A 23647-nucleotide genomic window follows, 5' to 3' on the forward strand; every position below is an offset into this window, starting at 1 on the left:
GATGGACCCCCCAGCATTGCAATAAAAACTTTGTTAATAAAAAAAACACCCCAGCATTGCGTGTGGCGCCCTCCCTCTCTTGGGGTGCAGTACTACGATGTCGCTGGGGTCACTCAACCCCCAGAACTCAACCCCAACAACACATAACCTCAAATAGCAACAACAAACATTGAAGAATGTTATAAATAATGTATCCCGCAAATCATAAAACAGTTTTCGTGTTGGATCACACTCCGTACTTTGGAATCTCCACAGAAAGTCCATTGGAGTTCGAGTGTTTGAAGGGTAGAGGACAAAATCAAATTCCTTTAGCACCAATTTGTAAATCATTATGGACAACGAGTGTGGAGTCATCGATGGAGTATTGTCGAATTGTCTGGGATTTATTTCCATCGGGGAAATTGGTGTGCATAAATCCACTGTACAGTAACGCAGTAATTGAAAATAATATTCATTCAATTTTATTATGATTTATCTAGGTCAGATTTGTTGTGAGCGACCATGCAGCCCACATTTTGAACACTTGGAGTCCCCTGCAGCAAAATTTATCCCACGTAAATAATTTTTCCTACCTCGAAGACGAAATTTCAATAACTCGAAATATAATTAATGATTATCTGTTGCAGATAATGAATGGAATGGCGATTATTGGAGTTCCTCCAAGAGGTCATCAACCAGGAGTTGATTTCTCGGTGATCCATGGTCTCAGAGTTGCTATCGAAGCGCTTACAGAATGCTCTGAAATTCAACACAGTAAAAAATCGGAGAATCCCACAAAATTTAAGAACAGAGGTCGAGTTATTTGTATCACCAGTGCCAGGGACAACATAAATATGAAGAGTTTGGAAAATATTTTTCTCAATCAATTGACGCAGCAGAACAAGATAGCTGCTGGATCAGATACGTAAGAGAGCGTTACCAATTGCATATATATGAATATTTAAATATGTACCCGTTACCGAACGTCAATGCACGTTCTCTGTTTTTTCCAGATCAATACCGATTAATCACTGTCACCTCGTCATCTTAAACATCTTTCCAGTGAACATAGAATCTCAAGTTACTAGCCAAAGTCCAAGAGAAGTACGTAATTCAATTTATCAATTGGTTTATCGTCGTTCCAATATAACATCTCAAGTCTTAAATATTAAAGTCCTTCTTTCATCTGTTGCATTGTTTAAATCTCAATATTTTATAATTAACAATAACAGGTTTCTCCATTACTCACCATGGAAGTGCATTCAATGAAAGCAACAGCCCTCCATTCCAAGCTGTCCCATCTAATATTATCTCACTACGACCTGGCAAGCACCACAGTCACCGGAATACCCATGAAAGAGGAACAGAATGCAAGTTCATCAGCTAATTATGATGTGGAAATATTTCATTCCCTCAGCGCTCATACGTCAATTTTAAATGGTACATGACAGGTTAAACGACTTTCTTCGTGAATCAACCTCATTTGATCAATGGTTTTAATAATTCAGGCAATCCCCAGGACTCAGCCCTCATAAAAACATTCAGAAGATTCGAGGAGGGCTCTGAATATGAAACTGTGACATTGAAGTGGTGCACACCAAGGGGCTGCAGTGCCTCGGAGATGCAAAATTGTACAGCGATGCACAGGATAACCCCTGTGGACGTAAATAGTCGGCCATCCTCGTGTCTCATCAATTTTCTACTCAATGGACGTTCCGTTATGCTCGAGATGGCACGAAAAAGTGGCGGAAAAACGATATCCCATTTGTTAGCTGCTCATGGAGGTGAAATATTCATTCATACGTTATCAACAGCGCGAAGTGTCTTGGAGGACCCCCCATCAATCAGTGAGGGATGTGGTGGGAGGGTCACTGATTATAGAATAACGGTGAGGGATGTTCTCTGAGGAACAACTGCTAAATACTTTTTATCAATTTTTTTATATAATTTTCAGCTCAATTTTTATTCAAGTAAAAATACTCCTTCCGAAAATAAATGTCTCAATTTTTTTTGTGCATCATAAAAAACTTGTCAATGCAGTAATATTCACTTTTTTCGAATAATTTATCAGGATTTTGGAGCCCTCATGAAGAGCAATATTTTGGTGCCACTTAAACGCTGCTCCAATGGAGAAGGGGATGGTACGTCAACACAAATGAGAGCAAGACTTGAGAAACACACGAGATACTGGCCGATGACGATTTCAAACACGCTGATATTTAATTTGAAGCAGGTTATAACTGTTTGAAATGCAAATTAATTATTTTTTCAATACACGTAATTAGGGGACGAAATTATTAATAGCAGCTTCGAATCTTTCAGATAATTGACCCATTGCCAGAAATAATGGTAAAAGAGGAGCTATCTAAAGACGAACTGGTTAAATGCAAACAATTGATCTTCAGTTTGCTCCAGCTCGAATCAAAACACGAGACCCTGTCATTACCGAATCTTGGTGGTGGCAGGGGAGGCAAGAGTGGGGTCCGAAGGGATGAGCATTATCGTTTATTGTGGGAGGAATTGGAGAAGCTTTTGAAGGCCCACGCTAGTACTTCTGCAATGCATGCTGAAGTGTTGAATTGTCTACTAGAGGTGCGCAATAAGGACGACAAGGACAAGGTTGAATTGGATCAAGCATTGAGAGAATTAGATAGGTAATGGAAATCAACACAAAAAACAAAAATTATTCTGGTTATTTACATTGAAATGCATTGAATAATTAGTAGCAATAAAATCAATCACTCAAAATGGAATTGAAAATTTTTCGTTTTCCCTTTCAGCCTTGGAAAAGAAGAGCCAACACGTGCCAGTGTAATTCGCGCAACGACAGACTCCCCAATGTCTCCACCTCCGATAACACCAACACCTCTAGCAAAACAACTACAAAAAAGTGGCACTCCAAAAAGCCTCCTGGACATTTGGCTCCAGCGTAGTGCCCCGAAAGAGAGACGACCTGAATTTCACGGACGTATCAACAGTGACGGATCAAAAGCCAAACTTTATCCCAATCTCAAAGATGCCAATTGGGAACACCGGGAAGCTATGCTGGAGGCATAAATCTCATCAATACACGCGAAGAGGCTCGGTATGTAAATATGTCACGTAAAAAATTGTCCACTCCATAATAAATTATGTACATAAATATCGCAAAGAAAAAACATCTCCGAATAAAAATGATGAATAAATATTTCTACAAGGAAAAAGAAAAATCTTTAAAAAATAAGTGAAACCCAGTGAAAAAGAGATACCGACAACTCCCATCTCTCAAACCCAATAAATCCTCATACACAAATATTTTTCACCGCCAATTCCCCCACCCACCAATCAATCGCAAAATAAAACGTCATAAACCCAGTGCAACGAACTATAATGTCCTTCTACCTACACGTATTCATTGCTCGCGTCTAGCCGACGTCTCGTTCAACGATACATTGACCCCCAATTGAAAACTACACGGACAGTTATTCCCCAGTATATCACATGTTAAACTGTTCCGCGATGGTGGTGGGGGGTTGAGACGATGATGAAAAAAGAGAGATGGCAATGTATACAAATACAAATTACACACAATGCTCCTTGCGACTGGGGAATGAGATGTGACGTCGGTTTACGTCTCAGCTATATATAAATCCAACGGTTGTATTTGTAGTAAAAAAAGTGGGGATAGTGGGAGGTAGAATTGGGCGAGTGGATGAAGGAGGTGGTGGAAAAGGACAAAGTGGAAAACGATAGAGTCGAGAGGTGGTGGAGAAATGAGGGACACACGGAGAGTGCAAGTGCGTGACGTAACGGTTCATTCATCCCGGGACAGACGATATCCCGGTCAATGGTAGGTATGTATTCACTTTGTAGTTTCCCCCACACACATACATTTATTCCCTCCCCCTTTCCTCCCATTTCCTCCCCTTTCCTCCCCTTTCCTCCCCCGCGATTCAATCCACCCCATTCCCTCCTTCCCGTTGCTATCCTTCGAAACCACCAATGCGTATATATGTGTATCAACACTTTGACTTTACATAACACCGTCTCACCGCATTTTGTGCAAATGTATTGGTCGCAAATGTATACTGATCCCTTAAATTTTTTTTTTTTTACTCAGTGTACCCCTTTTTCTCCTTCTTCTTTTTATCGGTGGGTTTCTCTTTCTCTTAGTAGTATGTTGTCGCTTTTGATAGCTGTCATTATCACGTGGGGACGATACACATGTTACAACTGTGACGATGGGTATTACGTCACGATGAAACGTACGGATATTTTCCGCTGTTCCGTGTTTTTCAATTCTGCCCGTTTATTTTTACACGGATGCATATAGTTTACTCATTCTGAAGCGAAATGCGAAATGCTGGTGAGAAATTTAATGGACGTGTCGAATTTTTTGAGAGTGTTATCCCAGGGTTAAAATTACGGTACGAGAGCAATTTTTTGGTAGAAAATATTGAGGGCTGTTTTTGCTTGAATTTATCTGCATTTTAATAACATTTTTGATGGAGGATACTTCGGTGGATGAATAAATAACATGATGCTGACCTGCAGGTGTATGAGCGTCGAAATCGGTGGATGAGTTGGCAGCTATTTTCGATGCACCTGTTATAAACCGGGCAAGAGCTTCAGCTGCTTGCAGTCCCATCGACCTACCCCTATTACGAATTCCCAAGTGAAATTATATTCCATGAATTTTTGGGATCTCCCCGTCCATCGGAGATCTACACCCAAGATATAAAACTCAATAACTGCATATAAAAGTGGATTTTAAAAATACCGGAAAATGGGGAATAGGCGATGGACAAGAGAGACGTGTAGGTCCGGTGGGCATCGATAATGCATGTGTTATTGATCGGCCACTGGTAGTTGGTACCGCGGGAAAATAACGATCCAAATGGCGAGGCTCGCCCTACAACTCGTCTCTATAATTCACCATCAATTTTTTTTACCCTCAAGGTAGACCTCCGGTTTTCTGCATTTAAATAATTCCAATCAACCATCTACATTTTCTCCTTTCAGTTGAAAAAACTCTAACAAAGCTGATGGGAATTGAAACAAAATGCAGTAGCAAAGCAGAGATAGAATAAAAATAATGCCCCAGCGGGACTTAGTTTGCAGGTCAGTTGAAAAGGTATGGAACACCATTGGCATCGACGATGAGCCCAGGCAACCCTCGTCACATCGTCAGGGGGCTATATACCAAGGGGCTTTCTACACTATATACACACGAGAGAACGATGGAAGCACGGTAGGCAGCTGCTGCCTTGGTAACCCAAGTGGAGAAGCTTGTCCCTCGGTATGTAGCCCCTAAGGGTCTTCTCCTGCCAGTGTACTCATCAACAATGACAAAGGGAGAAAGACAGGCCCTCGGAGCTCTCCCTCTTGACCCTCCAAGGGACACTATCCCATCGTCTTCAAACTGCTAAAAAATTTCTGAAAAAGAAAATGAAAAAAGAAAATGAAAAATAAAATGAAAAAGAAAAGGAAAAAGAAAATGAAAAAGAAAATGAAAAAGAAAATGAAAAAGAAAATGAAAAAGAAAATGAAAAAGAAAATGAAAAAGAAAACAAACACCGAGAACCACCGTAATATCACCCAGTCATCCAAGTCTTGATAGAGAGGCCATGGAAAATTAAATTATTCAATATTTCAGATAAAAATTAATGATAAATTGCGAGAGTAATGGGTATCGACGTGGACACGGGATACGCAATGCACTTTCAGTAGGTCAGACACGGAAAGAGAGATGAAGGGCACTGGGGTGTCGACGCCCCCGCCCAGTTGATGGTGAAGTCACACGAGCTACGTCACTCACTGTGCTTACAGATACCAACAAACACACAAGCCAAGCCTTACTCGTGACCTTGTGTTTTGTATATATCATCCGGTGCCTCTGTTCGTCCCCACCCACACCCTTCCGCCCTTCCGCCCATCCGTCCTTCTGCTCTTCCACCCTTCCACCCTCCACAACCCCCTCCTCGCCCTTTCTCTCTCCAGACAACCCCTTATCAACACCACTGCAATACCTCTTTTCACCCCCTGACTGGTAAATTCAATGCTTCCCTCTGCAACCCATCTAACCCCCCATCTCTCTCATTTCCCTTTCTCCCCCAATCTCCGGAATTTCCCCTCTGAGAAATTCCCCTGTCCCTTCACCCCCATCGACTCTTCCCCCTCATCATTGCCAACCAGTTGTTCAGTCTGTGACGTAACTCGTGGTATCACACAACCTGTCGACAAATTCTCTCTCTCTCTCTCTCTCCCTCTTTTCTCATCCAATCTACTCACTCTCCTTCTAACCATCAGCATTGCACTCGTTGCAATGCACACATGCACTCCTTCTCCCTCTCGATCCTGTCGAAATGGCATCCGGTTGTTCAGTCTCACCATCCACGGGGTGTATAGTTCCTCGTATTTAGCAACACTATCGCCGAATGACTACTCTCCTCCTTTGATATCCATTCGTCTCTCTCATTGGTCCGAATGGAATGCCGGGGAATCCCATGCGTCCGAGACCTTTACCTATACATACCCAATTTCAACGTCTAGACGACGAGCTCGGCACACTCACGTCTCTTTCTATCTTACTCGTTACACCACGCCCCTCTCATTCCCTCCCACTCACTGCTCCAGATATTATTGGGTCATTGTCCTACCGCTTTGTTTACATTTCACTGTCTCATTGAGGTAGGTTTGTTGTGGTGGTATTAATAGAAATTCTTGAGATTCACCGTGTAGTTTTTATTTTTTAAATAATCCTTCGCTACAGTTATTACGTCACTCCGATAATTACAATCATTATTATTTTCTAATCATTTTTTTTTTTCTTTTTGTTAACGCCAAATGGACAACCGCCGTGACACCCCATCATCAGTTTTTATTCTTATCGTAACGCAAAGTACGTGGGTTCTAATTGATTGGCTTATTTTGTTCGTTCAACGTAATTAATATCGTCGTTAATCATTGCATTCTCACTCATTATGCTGTATATTTTTTTGTTTATATCATGTTTATTCATAGGTACACGCCCGTAATCAGCGCACTATACGATACTACGAGCGGATGCTATTACGGAGATTTTTCGTCATTGATTCACACGAATTTCATTCACTCATTTTTCTCGTCGTTACGCTCTTTACAATTAATATCTTCTTGCTCTTATTACTTACGTTCGAACAACCAGTAATAATAATACTCGTTAAATAACTAATGAAAATGATAAATAAACTAGTGTTGTTAATGAATCGGTAGTTCTTGCATCTTGCTTATTTTCCGTTTTCCTCATAACTGCATTTTAAGGCCATAAGTGAAATATCTAAATTTATAGTATCCAGCGCTAGGATAATGTTTTGTGGTTTTTTTTTTTAAATCTTTACCTTTATATATATATAAATTGTTCCAGGATCCTAATACGAGGTACAATATGAGAAGTCTTTTTCTTTATTTATATATAATATATTTATTCATTTATTTTGTTTTATACTCATTCACTCTATTCCATCAGTTTGCAAATCGGTAAAACTTTCCCTTAAACCTTAAACATTTGTCATTTCCTCCTCAATGTCTTCTCCTTCGGCATTTTCCCCGTAAGCACATAAATTTAGTTGTGTATATATCACGTATCACGTTTATTTATGCATATTCAACCCAGGGGGATGTTGTCAGGCAAGTCGTTCCGTGGCAGTGCTCCGCACATTTTTATGTTTTTTTTTCTTTATTATTACTCTATATTTTTTCATTCTCCTAATCGCTACTTTAACGTTTATAAAAGCCTCCGCGCCCTGAAACGATCCCATAACCACCACTGGTTTTTTTTTTTTTTCATTTTCCCTGTTTTTCACCTGCATGAGATATCGTGCATTGCCAACGTCTATCTTCATTAATAATGATGGCATTATGCCATTCTGGTAGTTAATTTAAATCTTGATTTTTTTATTTTTTTTTATTATCATGATGAAAGAGTGAAGCTTTTGCAAATTGTGTGTTTTTGTAATCAGTGCTCTGGTAATGGCAGAAGAAAGAAAAAGGGGAGAAATTTGAGGGATGACAGGAGAAAAAGAGTATAAAGCTCGCCTTTCGACGTTGCTGCGCCAATCAATAGCGGAAATAAACGACGTTTCCCATCCACTTTCATAACTTCCGTCTGAGTGAAGTTTTGATGATAAGAGCAAAAGAAATGAAGTAATAATTGTTGAAGACCTGGTGGATCGATGCCATTGATTCTCGGAGGCATATGTACACCACTGGGTGGTGAGGGGGGGACTTATGTATGTATTCAATGCCCCATTCGGCAATTTCTCTCGATCGAAATGTTAATCATTGTGGAATGTACAGTTCTCCTCGAGTTGATAAGGAAAATACTACTCTGTCCGAGGGATTCCACTGATTTGAGAAATTTATGTGGATCCAAATACGAATAATTACAACGATTCAACATTGAACTTAATCGTCATGTTAATTCTATTGTGATTTAATTACTAAAATATCGTAAAAATTGTCCGTACGTGTTAACGAGAGTGGAGTTTTTGTCAAGTATTGAAAAATTGTGAATGTTTCTTTCTTTTTCTCTTTCAAGGGTTATTTAATGTCGTTAAATCGTGTCCAGAGGAAAATGGGACTTTTATCCGAAATAGTATGACCTTACAAATCGATTACTCTTCATCTAAAACAATCTGTGTAGTTTACGTTTAGGTATTATTACGTGTGTAATAAAAAAAAAGTCGCATGATCGTTAATGGCGAAGCATTACTTATTTATTTTTCGTCTGTTCAAAGGAGAGAAAGGAATAATAATTGTTCAATCACACGTCATCTGCACAAAAAAAAATCATACATGCGTTATTTATAGACTCGGAAACACATTCCTACAATTCTTATTCTCTTTTTTTTTTAATTTCTTTTCATTTCAGTTATGTACTTTTTTTCGGTTTTATACCTCTTGTATTTTTCACTCTTTCTCATTCAATTATTATGCAAAAATACTAGTTAAATCCCTGTACAGAAAAATCTCGACACTGTCGGCAATGTGTGTATGTCGGTGTGTGTATTTGTAAATGGATTTGTGTACTGATTTCATTATTTTTTTCTCATCATTTCACATCAAGCTTCGATGGACCTTTTTACTAATTTGTTAACTCTCTCGTAATTAATTGTTTTCCATTCGTTTTCTAATTTTTTACTTACAAGGTATTTGGTTTAACTCCATGCATAAGGACATGTAGTTTCATTTTTTTTTTCTTTCATTTATTGGTTTTTACTTCATCGTGTATGGTATATAAATTATGGTAATGATTTCGGTATTACAATTATAATTATTATTAATCATTAATATTATTATTTTATCATCGTAATCAGCTTACCGCCGTCGTGCCTGGTCACGGGTTGGTGCATTATTATTATTATTATTATTTCCATTCAACTGCTAGTAATTTTCATCATTTTTTATCCGGTTACGTTTTTTTTTGTCACTACGATCACTTCCTCACTCGATTTCTATTCTTCACGTTCGAAGTTAAAGAAATAAAAATGATAAAGTCAATGCTCTCAAATAAATCGTCTATCAACCAGTATCCCTCAAGACTCAATTACTCCATAATAAATTTATCCTTGAAATCTCGACTGAACTTGAGTAAATTTCAAAAATGTCCACTAAATGCGTGAAAATAAAATTCAATACAGAAATTTACCTACACAATTTCATTACTCCAACTTCACACCTGATTAAAAAGAAAAAAACATTGATTAATAGTAAAATAAAATCGGGTTGAGGACGCAGAAACGAAATCCCATTCAATTATTCTCTCGATAAAATGGACATGAGGAAAATTAACCGAGTACAATAAAATATAACTAAAGATCATTGTATAATTTCCGCAACTCTGAGGGACATTGGTGATAAAAAAAAAAAGAGCGAGATTTGATAATAAGCAAATGATGACAAATAATTCATTTTGCTTGATTTTTTTGTTGCTTTGAGTGAATTAAAAATACGAATTAGAAGCGTCTTGCCGTGATAGGTGTCATATTAGCGGCCGACACGAAGCTATGGACAGGATGTTTAATAGTATTATGGCCCTGGGGTCACTTCTTAGTTTTCTTGGCTGGTGGCTCCTGTACGTCCTGCGAGTCCTCCGTATCATCACTGTCAGTCGGTCTTGGTGTATTGCTGCAGTCCTCATTCTCATTTGTTGCAATTGAATCATTAGTATCTTCACTGGCCACAGCTGCTGTTATTGGAGTTGGTGGTTTATCAAGTGAATCCTCAGTGAATGATGTTGTAGTGCTGTTCTCATCAATTGCTGCTGGATTTATTGTTGTTGGTTCCTTGCCATTGACAACAGCTACCTCTGGATTACTGTCGTCCGATGGCTCCGTTGCTTCACCATTGCTCGATGGATGAGTATTACCATTTTCTGTTGCCCCTGGAATTCCTTCCAACAATTCTGGTTTAAGTTCTGAGGCAACATAGTGAGTCCATAGGGCCAATTCAACTCTGTGAGGACTCCAGGATTTTCCATTCGTCGCTGCAACAAAAAAATAAAAAAAAAACAAACATTAACCAACCAGTACTGCACCGGCCAAGAATGATTGATTGGTGAAATAATTACTCCTTAGAAAATTTCTCTTGCCCTCTGTGCATTCATTTTCCAAGAGTTAATTTTCTTTCTCAATTCGAAAATTACGTGAGTTAAAGAGAGCTACACTTGTTTAATCTTCGATTTAGTAATTGATGAAAAATAACAAGTGAAATAGTAATGAAGCAATTACACTCACTCTGTTTGTTGAGCCTCTCGACTGTGGTCTGAATGTGTTGAACAAAATTGAGGTACTCCTTGGTCGTATAGTCAATTCCCTCGATCTCTGGTATTGCCATAAGACACTCATCAGCCATGAATGGTGCATTTTCAGGTGATGCCGCTGCCAATAGTGCCGATGCCATTGTTGTACCAACACCTTTGAGATTCGACAATGCTGTAATAGCTTGTTCCAAATTTGGTAATTTTTTGAATGCCTTCTTTGTTTCAGCCATTACAGCACGAGGTGTGTTTACTTTCACCAAGTAGTTCAATTGGGGATAGAATTTTCCACGCTGAAACGATTGAAATTCAAATGTCACGTCACTTTAACAATTCAATCCGATATATCCCAATGAAACTTACTGTTTGTTTCCATTTCATCGTCTGCACCAGCTCCTCGTGAATGAGATGGGCGTCCTTTCCACGTGACTTAATCGTCTTCGGCAATTCATTCTGGTACCTGTTGTAGAACACAAGAAAATTGTAAGATGCACGCCATCCATCAAGGTCACCGGGATCAAAGATTGAAGACTAAAGAGGCGTGATATACCGCGAGCAAAATAACACATTTGAACTCAATAACTCCCATGACGCAAGTACAACAAAACACGCCCTTCTGTTTATTTTTCTCTGAAAAGGGCGGGACAAAGATAAGAGAGTATCAACAAACTGGAAAATTCAATTGGCTCCAAATACTCGGACCGGGGGGTCAAAGGTACTTAGTGAAAATAACAGCGAGTGGAGAATAAAATGGGCGCAATTTTTAGATGAATAAAAATCATGATTCTGTATTGAAAACTGGGGGCAATATAAACTGAATTAGTGATAAAATAGATTTTTTTATGATGGTAGAATAGTTTGAGAACGGCTGACGCGGCGGTCGCGCTCGCGTCCATTTTGAGAGGCGCTCTCGGCATGCAACCGCGCTCCAACAAAAACAGCCTTGACACAATCGTGCGCGCCAAGCGCTTTTATAAAATCTGCTTGGCAGTGGTGATTTTTTCCAGCTAAAAAATAGCCCGAGAGTTGAAAAAATACGGTATAAACAAGCGAAGAAAAAAATAATAAAAAGAACGAAAAACACTTCCCCGAATCACGCGATAATCATGACCAAACAATTGGTCAATTTATTCCTTTTATTCATTAACTGGACGAATTAAATAAAAAATAGCTAGAGAAAAGTGGCACACAGGTGTGCAATAATTTGTCGGTGGGTGATTTTCGAAAAGTTCAGTCATGGCGTTCGCTCAGGCAGACATTTTTTGATGAGAGAAAAAATAAAAGTGGCTCTATTCATCTGTAACACGACAGACAGTATGAGCTAGCTCTGGCACTTTACCACACGACGAGCATTTCATAAATGTCAGGGTGTTACGGACGCGAGACAAGCGCCAGTTCTCCTCTGCTTCAGTCAATATCTATTCCAAGCCTACAACCTACCATCGGGTTATCGATCGATACAATTTTTATGTTCATCAGGTTTAAACAAAATTATCCATCATTGTTTATTTGGTTGAGTGGTAGACAATGTGTCATTATGAGCATTACTAGATTGTCGATGTGTTACATGAACCAGATTGAGTGATTTCAAGTTATTACCTGGATACCCGTGAGTGATAATCTTTCAAAATCAAACAATGAATTTCCCGATGATCGAATGAGGCATCATTGCGGTTGTTGGTTTGCTTTCAAAGTACTCCGCTCATTTATCATTCATAGAATTAATAATTTTATGCAATGCGGATAATTAACGAGGGTTATTAATGGGAGGGATTAATTTCTGGAAAGCATCAGTATTTGTCATTGCTTAAGTAATTCGATTCAATCGGTCTCTGTTGAAAAATTCGTGGCTAATCCAAGCACTTGTAATTATTTGCGCAATCTGAATGAAAATTTGACATGTGGACAACGGTGGACAGTTCATACTGCGGCATTTCTTTCATCTATGTCATCAAGACTTGTTCTGAAAAATATTAACGTCTTCACGCGAACATAATGACAAGATTACGCGTCAGACGAGATATTGAATCACCTCATCAGAGTAAATGATTCGAACGAGCCACTACTCAAAAGTTCAACATGAAAATTTGTAAATTATCATATTGAGCCGAACACGAAACCCCATTAAATGTCAAAATGTTAAAATTAAATAAACGATCGATATATTAACGGCAGTATGAGATTTTACTTTCCCCACAGTCCGGTACTCAATTCTTCAAACAGATGTGTTCAAACATCAAGGTCATGGGTTGACCTCGAAATCGTAAAAAAAAAAAATCTGTAAATAAATTCCCTCAGAAATCCAGAGACATGTCACAGAGTGGAGTAAAATAGAATGAGAATTGCCACGTGCCACGGGCCGTCGGCTTGCCACCCAAGTATCGTACCCTCTCATTCGTCCATCTCTTACACATGCGTAAAATACCTTATGAGAGATCCATCGACAATCAGAAGTAAGGTGCTAATAGAGAGGCTATTAAAGAGCTAACAAAGCGAGAAAAAAAAATATATATCGAGAGAAGGGGAAAAATAAACGTCAGCGAGGGGCAAACTAAGGAGATTGGAGCGTATGCGCTCAAACATAGGTTCACAGTATGCTACGTGCTGGCAAACAGTCAGGGCACACACACTTGTGGGGTTCATTGTACCCAGTTGCCAACGTGTTGGAAGATCCCATCACGAGTAAAACCGTCAGAGCTAAATCGTGTTTGTTACTTGGAGTTTTGTCGTGAATATTCCCGTCGCTACCGGACGTTACGATATAGCAGTCGTTGAGTTAATACTCAAGAAAAAAAGAAAAAGGAGCTAAAGAAAAAAATGAAGAATAAATAACGATCACGAAAGAAGATTTCTACTCACCAGTCGTCCAATTTGACAAGCTCCTCGGGTTTTTTCTTTTTCCTGTCAGCCTGTAATCTGAGGGCCTGTGGATACAATTTTAATACGTGTTCGAATTGACTTGTTGTACCCTCAGTGAAGAAAGTCGCAGTGTCTTTCACGGAAGCCATTGTGATAAACTATGATTCGTAGTATGCCCGTAAGATGGCGTATTGATGAGAAAAATCGCCGTTTTATATCTCACGATTATTTTTTTTCCAATTTTCTTCCAGCCGCTGTACTCCTGCAATCCTCAAAAATATCCAATTGTCAGTGTTGTTTGTCTTCCTTCCCCTCTCGATTCGATCTACGTCTGTCACTCAAGTTTTTTAATCAAGTCGTTCACTCCGCACGCGCGTCTCACACTGTCCGGCGCGAGATATTCTATTTCACCCTCTGTCTGGTTTGAATCCCCTAGGTTTAGCCGGCGGCGGCACAACGAGCGCGGACATACGAGGATTATCCACGGAGAGACAGCTCAGCGCTCTGTCCACCGCGCTCTCCCGTATTTTTATCCTCTCAAAATCAACCACCGAAAGAAAAAAAAAAAAAACCAAGAATATTGTACAATCCCCAAAAGCACACACAATAGAAAAAAAAAGTCAACAACTTCCTCGTGCTCCTTACGCCTAGTTAATTTGACGTAAAACTGTATTCCTCGACGACTGGTTTTCCACAAGTCCCGGACTCTCTTGTCTCGGTTATCCCACCAAAATCCCTTGTAACGACTGACTGGAGAAAGCACGACAAAAACCGTTAAATACCATTCGAATGATCTCCGAGGTCTCTTTCAATCTCAAAAACTTCTCAATTCTCCGTTTTGAGATATGGAATAAATATATTTTTCTGGCTTGTAACCGTGCACCACGAGCGATATAACGATGTGACTCGTGGGGCGGAATATACACCGACAGTAGTGGTTGCGAAATTTCATACGTTCGGTACGTCCTGTAGTGGGGAATCGCGCGATCGAGCTCTAACACCGCACACTCTCTTGGAAACCCCGTTCTCCTCTGGGGCCTCTACACCTCGATGGACTGTTTCACTTTGCTCTGTCTCTCTCCCTCTCCTCCACTGAATTTTCACCCTGTCCCTCTCCACCTAGGAGTGGGGATAAACACAAATTATTGGCCAATAGGGGGCAGCACTCTACAGCACCTTTATCCCGCCTCCTACGGTTTAACTGGTGTAACTCCTGCCTCTCTCTACCCCCACCGCCAACTCACCACACAACCGCTCTCACCTTATACATGCGCATATATATACAAATATATATACATATATATATGGCGTGGAAACCAACCAAAGCACCTCGTATATTATATACGAAAAATTTCGACCGTGTCACTCGCCGCGACTGCCACCGGTCTCGGCTCAACGATCCTTCCTCGCACGTTGTCTTCCAGGAGATTTCTTACTCGCTGTTCAATTAAAAAAAAATATGTCACACCATAAATTCAATCTTAAAGTCTCTCAAGATTTTCCCGGATTCGAAAAAAAAAAAATAAGAAGACAACGCCGAGACACAAAACTCCTTTCTCCAACCAACTCGCCGGGTTTGAGTTTGCTCCTCGTATTAGTCTCTTATTTTTGTCGGTTCAAATTTTACCCACTCCTCGATTTCTCCCAGATACCGAATTTATTTGAAATATGCAATAACCAGCACTGACACACCGTATTCTCGATTATCTCGTTTGAAATTTGATTTTTATAGTACTGTTATAACAGTGACACACGTATTTTCGATTGAATGCCGTCCTTGTCAGTGGATGTCACTCGTTTCATTTACCCGGTCTCCTCCAAAATAATATTAATCACAGAGACGACATTAAATTTCTTTTTAAAAAAATCAAAAAATCCGCAATTGTTTCCAAATAGTGAACAGACAGATTGACGCGACAACACAGTATACAGCCCTGCACCAAGTATTGGACAACGATATATCGTAGATATATAGTCAAAACGTTTGCAAAAAAAATAACCCGACGTGCTTTTTTACGTCTCTCTCTCTATCTCTCGGGTACGTACGATTATCTCTCTCAAATATATTCTCCCTCTCTCTCTCACCCACACATACACTCTCTCTCTCTCTCGCTCACCGAATCCTATTCAAAATGCCCCCGGCTTTGCGATTGCTCACCAACTTCACAAATTGTGATAGAGCAGCAGCAGTACAGTCTCCTCTGGAGCCCTCACCTCCTGCGCCTCACCTTCAAACCACGGGTATATCGGCAATCACACTCACACTCACTTAGTTATTTGGTTGGGAGCCTCTCTCTTGTTCGGTTTGGCTTGTGGGATATACGCCTTGACGAAAACGGGAACACAGAGTGTGTGTATCTCTCGCGCAGAGTCGATTTGTTCGTGCGTTTAGCTGTGAAGGTAGTGATACGGGCAACCGTCTGAGGGCACCCCATTCGCCCAACTTCTCTCTTACTCACCACCTCAACAACAAAATCTATCTCTCTCATTCCCTAGGTTTTTCAGCATGAAAAGCATTCCCAAGCGGCCTCACCACTCTGTGCTCGCGCAACCGTCCTTCCTCCGCTCCACGTCCCACACCAGCTGCCCCATCCCCATCATCCACCCGTCTCTACCTCCTGCCCACTGCTATTTCACTCATCAGAGAGGTAAACTCCATTGGATTTAGCGCCCTTATTCAGGGGCCCCTGATGGTACATATATATTTTTTTTTTCTTCACCCGTGTTCCCACAGGCCCCTGAATGGCCCACCCTTGAAATATACAACCGGGACTGGATTGTCACGGGTTTCAAATGAATTCAACCGGAAGAATGGAAATATTCAAAAGCAACCAACTCCTCTTGGACTCTTCCAACTCCCCATTGGAAGAGGAAACGGGTTAGTTGTTGTGTGCGTGCGTATAGCATCTCCTGGTGCCTGGATAACACAGGCGGACTGGAAATCGATGCTAAGCCTGGGAGGCACGCCAGTGCCGTACCCAAGTCTCTCTGGTATATCAGCCCCCGAGACTATTCTCCCCTTCTCCACCCCGCCCCACTGTCTCGATGATATTTTCTATCTGCCTTCATCATCGGCCTGAGAAATACGAAGGTTCTCTTGCCCACTGCTAATGTATTTGGAATTTGTGTGCGCAGGCGCTCGGTATACAACTCGAGACACAATCATTGTACAAGGACTCCGGGGTTCTTTCTGCACGAACCACACACACACATCCACATAAATCCCCATGTACACTGTATCAGGGTACACGTGAAGTGGATTTGAGGCTTGTATAACCTCATTCGCACACAGCCAAGCCATATCAAGGGAGAATTGGTAAGAGAGAGAGAGAGAGATAGAAAGAGAGTGAGTGAGAGAGTGATGAATATCCCGACATGGGTTAGAATACATATTGCCTGGGAATCGTATTCGCATCCGCAGCCCAAATGCACCGCTAAACTAAACGTATTTGTGCCAAATGCACGCATACAGTGTAGATTTGGTGTATTCAGTAGGAGCAGTACATGGTAGCCAGAGGCATGGGAGCCAGAGTCCCTTTGTGTGTGCACTAGGGTGTCGTCTGGTAGCGACGGGGCGCCTCGACGCCGTCCAGCGCCCACTGGCTTTTTGCAGACACGTGTGTTATATACTTAATGCGAGAGACCAATGTACATGTACATGATGGCCATGTCAAATGAACCAATGAGAGAGACAGTGATCGCGATAGTGCGCGCGCATGGATTGCGTTATATATAGGTTTTAACGAGTGTGCGAGTAGTCGCCAGTTGTCCGTGGAACGTTGGTGGTGGTTGGTTACGTGCCTGCCCTCGTTATATCTCTCCTTCGACGCCAGTCGCTTTTATCCCCACCTCAATCCTTACCCATTGCTGACGCGGGTTTATCTCTCTCTCTCTCTCTCTCTCTCAGCACCAACTTTCCTCTATCCTTTCCCCTCTCTCCTCGTTTACCTTCCCCATTTATACCTATCTCTCCATCTCACTTATACCTGTGTCAATTCTATCTCTGTCCTCATCACTGGGAACAGTGCCCCTGGCACACACTAACAACACTCGTCTCACTCTCTCGTTTCTCGGTTTTACCTCGTCTCACCTCGTCTCACCACTCAACGATGACGACGCTCACTCTCTCGTCGTTGAGGCCAGGCATACTGATGGAAAGTACCAAGCGAATCATGCATTACCACTGGCATTGTAAAGTTTTCAACTTCCAAGCGTTTGACGTTCCTGCCAATGGAAAAATTCTCATGATTTTACATTTTCAAGATATTTCCCATTTATCCTGCCTCAACTTATCCAGTACTTTGCAATGCTTATTTCATATTAATAACGAGGGAACGAATTCTCGTACGATCAATAAAATAGCACGTATTTCGTTCTACTAGGAATTTATAGATTTCCTAATAAATACAGGTATTCCAAAAATGTCAGGTACTCATTCCCCGAAGAACCATAAAACTGTCCCTTTTTCCCCACCCGGAGCCATTGTAGGTAGACAGTACGGATTATCATTGCTTGAATAATGCATGGACTGATCCCCCGGAAATATGCGTGAATTGAATATTTGTAATTGAAATATTGATTTAATAGATATATCCTGTGGGTATTATTTGCATTGGCGTTGGTGAATTGTCTCTGTGGGGCTCGTTGGATATTTCATGGTGGAAAAAAAAAAATAATATTGCCGAGAGGTTGGATTTTTTTCAAGTAGAGGCCTGGTGGAAGTTGAACTCTCGAGCGAGGAAGGGGCCGTGGGGACGTGGGGTTTTCCAGTCTGTTTGCCCGCCTACCGGGCGGCCGCTGCCATAAGCCCGCAGCATGGCCGTCGACGCACCGTTATATTCCATGGAACATCAGCGGAGAGAGAAGCCCTCGTAGAAGGCCCCCCTATACAAAGCAACCAAGTGAGCCCCTCGTTCCCGCAAGCGTTTGAAATTCAACCCCACACACTCGGCCTCATCCACAACAGGGTTGCCAAACCTCTACCATTTTTCTCTCCACATGGGCCTTTTACATTTTTATTTTTCTCTCAAACCTCACCAAATGGCGAAGATAAAATAACTACACACCAATATATTCATTGGCCTTTTGTACAGAACAGCCAGTATACTTGACGAGAGTGAGAACCTCTCTTTGTTGAGCTAACCTCAATTTCCGAGTGCAAACACACTCTCTCACGATTGCATTTCCAGTATATTTATTGTTCAATTGAATTTTGAACAAAGAGTATAACAGAAAGTTCAATCGTATGTAATCCTACTGCTCTTTTTGTTATTCATTTTTATTCATTTTTATCCATTTTTAATTATCGAATTTTACTTCAAGTGTCAGTGGTTATCTTTTTTTTTTCTTTCTTTATCCCCAGTTCTCGTATCTTCACTGAGCCATACCACGATAACGTGCGCCCAGTGACTCTCAATTCCACTGTACACGATAATGTGCACTTTCCGCTCGGCGTTTCACTCTGTTATTGAACTGTTGACTGGATTTTATTCCACGAAACTTTCATGAGTGCTGCTTACGTAGCGAGGAAAATATTTGTTTTTCAGGAAATCCCAGCGATTTCTAAATAAGTTCAATTGGCTATCGAGGCCGAGTGGAGAAACGTGTTTCTCCTTTTTTTTTTTCAGTTTTCATTGGGATTGGGGGAGCGCTTGAAAAACTTGATCAAGTTTATTTGCGCCTTGAATTTAGGTATGCAGCAGAATCACTATGTGTTTACCCACTCTCTTCTATCATCCGTACCCCTTCCTCATGCATGCCATGTGCTTTCATACCCCACTCGAAGAGAGTGTGACCCTATCGGTTACTAATTGCCAGCTGTCAGCAACAGGTCAATTTCAAATTCTCAACTTCAGTATAATCAACCCTCTCCACCTTTTCCACCCTCTCCACCCTTTCCACCCTCTCCACCCCCTCCTTCTTCAGACATAAATGTTTTATCATTTTTTTAGTCACCAGACTTATAATCATCACTGAGCTATTTTCTATTTTCATTAGTGAAAGGAGAGGAGAATTTCCAACATCATTATAACGACAGAAAAAGCCCCATCAAGTCGTAAGAAAACCCTCCAGAGGATGTGTTCATTTTTTTTTTTGTAATTGCCTTTCCCCACGCTACCATCAGCTGAGTACTTATACACTACGTGGAAAACTGAAAGAAGACGTTTACCTCTTATTTCTCAACTTGTTCGCTAGTAAAACGTCACTCTCCATACGACCACGTGTTTCTTTCACTTTTAACGAATAAGCGAAGTGAATACGAGGATAAGGGTAACGTTAAAATTGACAATTTCTTGCGTGCAGCACTGGCTCTGCCTTTCTCGAGTTTAATTCAACCTTCGGAATTATCATTGGTCAATCCTGGACTTGTGCTGTGGCCTTGATCAACCACTGTAAAAACCAATGGGGAATTAAATCACAACATCCCTTCCGACGGTTTAATCCAAATCATTAAATGGTGACCTGGTGATGATTTTATAATTGAATGCACTCTTGGAGGGTTTGCTACGTCATTCTGGTAATTCAACTCATTAGATTTCCTTACTCACTGCGCAAAATTCTCCCCCTCAGGTCTTACTGACGTATTCCCCCAGGAAGAAATTCTCGTAGCCGTCCTCGCAAGTTAAAGTCACAGTGGGATAACTTGGGAAAAGGTTTTTATCGTCTCTCTTATCCGGGGCCGTCACGTCGAGGCAGTCGTTCCACGTGGGGACAGCGTAGGGGATATTTCCCCGATGAAGATCGATATCGTACATTCGTCCCCATCCAAAATGCCTTCCAACGATGGGAGTATATCTCAGCTGGTAAAAAATATACTCGAGCAGATGAAAAACATGTCTCCACCGTGCAATGAATAACGAATGTAAATTAAATGTCACATCAACTTGTTCACATTCAGGGGACAGATGCAGAAACATAAACAGAAAAAATCAGGAGAAAAAAAGAATTACGTGATACACGTGTGATTTCAGGGTCAATCGAGTCGAGTGAGAGTAGGAGAACGAAGGATAGCGGGGATAAAAAAAAAAGGAAATAAGAGAGAAAAATAAAAATGATAAAAACCGAGGAATCCCCGGTAACGGCGGTCGTTCCCTTCGACTCCGATTGTCATTCATGCGTTGTGAATCGGCAGCTTATTTTTAGAATGACTGAATGAAAGTCGAGTACCTACGGATAGTAGAGTAATGCCCGTGACAGAGAAACATAGAGAGGGGGCATAAGGGGGAGTCGCTGTTGTGAGAGAGAGCGATTATTTGTTTTACTTCCTCTTGTTCTCCTCGTTTTTCTTCAACAACTCTGAGAGAGACGTGAAATACAGATGCAACAGTCCACAGATTTTTCAGGAGTCTGCGGAATTGGCCTCTCCATCTCCCACCGATAACTGGAACAAATCCCCGAGAACATCTGATAAGCAATTTGTCACATTGCGGTGGGAGGAGTCATTCATATCGAATACTTGAGAGCCAGTCATTAAACTATTCGTGGCTCTCCTCCACCACTTGTTTATTCAAGTGCACATGTAGTATTTCCAAAAATAAATCACACTTGACAATCAGTGGTCAGGTGTCTTCACGACACATCTTCATTGATCGATAAATATAACAACGAGATGTAAACATTGAGTGCAACGATTTCAGATTGGTTTATTACCCCAGGACATCACGATTCACGAGCACATGCCGCCTCTCCCCCACTCATTGCAATGAGATATTACCAAAAGTTGTGTGTAAAAGTGACCTTGACCCAGGTCAGTAACACCATTGGGTCATTGGATGTAAACATCGCTCTGAGAAAGCCACATGATGTTGGAATCACTCATACCACCTCAAGTCACCATATGTGCATATGCACACCACTCACATAACACGTACTTTTGTCTTCTTAAAGACAATGACTCCTTTTCTCTCTGGGATTTTATCCATTTTTTTACAACTTTCCTATTGTTTATTTGTCACTCAATGCGTAATGACTGAATAGCTCTGAATAATCGGGGAGCTCGATTATTTCGTTGCTCCACTGAGATAAGGATTTGTTTTATGAATGAGCTGTGGTGGACTACTGTTGTGAATGAAAGTGTGAAAACGTAAAATTAATTGCCAACGTCCTTCAGAATGAATCGGCGCAAGAGGGAGGGAATCTCGATTTGTTCTTGGCGTAACACTGCCACTATGCAGGGATCCATGTGGCTCTCTGATTATGTGTATATTCCCTTCGTATACTGCACTATGTGTTAGTCGGCATCAGCACGTGGTTGCCTACCTCTGTTTATATGGGTCGTGTCCACGACAAACGACGTTTCTCATCCCCACCCAATTCCCAGGAAATAGCGGTATCTGCGAAAGAGTAAACGGTATGCTTGTTCACCCATATAATGCCAGTGGGATGCTATAAGCTCATCTGACTTCACCGCTGATCAATCCTCCGCGCTTCATTCTCCAAATCATTTTTTTCAATTTTTTCTTTCATTTTTTGTCCAACTCCAGAATGATTTTCCAGCATTTTTTCCATACAGTCTCAATCTTATCACGAAATTTTAATTGTAGGAGAACGATAAGATAGCACCCGAAGTCAACAGATTTCTCACAGCGAGTGACAGACAAGGTTTTTTCGTCATTTGAATAATTGTCATCGCGCGTGTCTCGTTGGGGTGGTGAATTCGCGGCTATTAATTATCGAATTTTACATTTGAATGGACAAGAGTTGACTGCACTCGTTAAATCCGCTCATCATGATTATTCTCAATTAAAAAATTTTCCAATACTCAGTAAACAGGTAATGAGAGTAATGGATATTGATTGAATGATTTTGAAAATAGTGGGAGTGAGTAGATGAAGAGAATACGTGGTCCCTCGGTTTATTGCCCAGAGCCAGCAGATACGTCAAATATACTGGATAATTAGAGATTGAACTCGATTAGTTGATTAATTGCCATTCCCCCTCAAACTGTCGATTGTATCCGTTCAATCAATCTGCGATTCACTTATGAGACGTTGGTCTCTCGGAATGAGAAAATTATTCAGGATCGACAAACCGAACGTACATGCGGAATCCTGAGGAATTGAATCACCGAGATTACTATAGCGAGGATTTTCTGGTGAATTGTGCGGTTGACTAGCCATGATTTGCCGTCATTCACCCACGAAGAAAACCAGAACTCCGTGATATCGCTGATTCTACCCTGAAAATCAACTCCATGGATTGTGGTGTTGAGGATCGGTGATTCTTGAGGGCTGCACAGGAAATTCCATGGTTCGCGGTACGCGTTAATGAACCGAGAGGAAGCTATTCATCCTCGGTTTATGCATCCAAAATATCCAGTCCTTCGTCGTTAAATTTGCCATTTTACTGAATAACCATTTATTTGGCTGATCAAAGCCTCTCCCGTCACAGCTATTCTAATTGCAATGCAATAACGTGATAATTACCGGGAGGTAATTTATGGTCAGTTTATTGGGCCTCGAAGAGTGCAATTTTATTGGCGTTATGTCAGATTTATTCCGTGACACCTGTGATACCGCTCCTGGAAATCTCAGAAAAACACCTGTTACACCGCCATAAGCACTGACATCTCTATCTATTTACGAGTACATACCAAATGCATGTGTATTATATACTCAGGGCTATTTGGGTGCGATTGACCGTATACTTGGGTTTTCTCACAGATTTCCTCTCTATCGACTTGGTTTCACTCTTCAGGGGGCAGCACCTTCCGCCCTTTTACTTCGGGGAGTTGCTTATCGATAAAAAGAATTATTTGCTATTTAGTTTATCGTTACTCACTGAGCATTTCAATGGGCAAGGGCTTGTGGATCCGATTGACTGGAAAAATCGAGTTCTTTATGTTTGGAAAAGTCCACGAGTGCGAAATCATGATTTTCCACTGTTTAATTGCACATATGGTTGCGTGATTTGTTCTCCGGTTTTTTTTTCTTATAAAAAATTTCAGGAAAAATCAGGATGAGTTGTTTAATTTTAGGAATGGCGAAAGTACATGGGTAAAATTACGAGAATTTCGAGGCGCGTCAGGTAGGC

The 23647-nt window shown here is 40.9% G+C and overlaps 2 protein-coding genes across 4 annotated transcripts; one reads left to right on the plus strand and one right to left on the minus strand.

The window, feature by feature from the left end:
* Positions 1 to 103: 103 nt before the first annotated feature.
* asun (integrator complex subunit 13 asun) lies at positions 104 to 3166 on the plus strand (the record flags this gene model as incomplete). The annotated part of the gene is given in 9 exon segments (XM_011304204.1): positions 104 to 404; positions 480 to 554; positions 627 to 904; positions 993 to 1083; positions 1212 to 1419; positions 1488 to 1867; positions 2051 to 2212; positions 2302 to 2633; positions 2760 to 3166. Coding segments are annotated over 9 exon segments (2019 nt in total). The 3' UTR covers positions 3037 to 3166.
* A 3956-nt stretch (positions 3167 to 7122) lies between these two features.
* Amun (protein amun) lies at positions 7123 to 16075 on the minus strand. 3 transcript variants are annotated; one of them, XM_011304206.1, is made up of 5 exons: positions 15774 to 16075; positions 13616 to 13877; positions 11120 to 11216; positions 10734 to 11049; positions 7123 to 10483 (listed from the first exon to the last, which is right to left on the minus strand). In XM_011304206.1, the coding sequence occupies exons 2-5, from the start codon at positions 13762 to 13764 to the stop codon at positions 10041 to 10043; spliced, it is 1005 nt and encodes a 334-aa protein (XP_011302508.1). In that variant the 5' UTR covers positions 13765 to 13877; positions 15774 to 16075; the 3' UTR covers positions 7123 to 10040. The 3 variants fall into 3 exon arrangements, with proteins under 3 accessions (XP_011302508.1, XP_011302509.1, XP_011302507.1); XM_011304207.1 differs by lacking the exon at positions 15774 to 16075 and adding an exon at positions 15733 to 15747; XM_011304205.1 differs by lacking the exon at positions 15774 to 16075 and having other exon boundaries at positions 13616 to 15649.
* Between the last annotated feature and the right edge of the window lie 7572 nt (positions 16076 to 23647).

The sequence above is a fragment of the Fopius arisanus genome, unplaced genomic scaffold (assembly GCF_000806365.1).
Source record: "Fopius arisanus strain USDA-PBARC FA_bdor unplaced genomic scaffold, ASM80636v1 scaffold00037, whole genome shotgun sequence".
NCBI classification, from domain to species: Eukaryota; Metazoa; Arthropoda; class Insecta; order Hymenoptera; family Braconidae; genus Fopius; species Fopius arisanus.

Bases quoted from the DNA above. Each gene is read 5' to 3' on its own strand.
- Amun (XM_011304206.1), bottom strand. From the start codon at position 13,764: ATGGCTTCCGTGAAAGACACTGCGACTTTCTTCACTGAGGGTACAACA. The intron at 11,217-13,615 runs GTGAGTAGAAAT...GTTCTACAACAG, and splicing joins CTTGTCAAATTGGACGACTG to GTACCAGAATGAATTGCCGA. The intron at 11,050-11,119 runs GTAAGTTTCATT...CAATCGTTTCAG, and splicing joins CGATGAAATGGAAACAAACA to CGTGGAAAATTCTATCCCCA.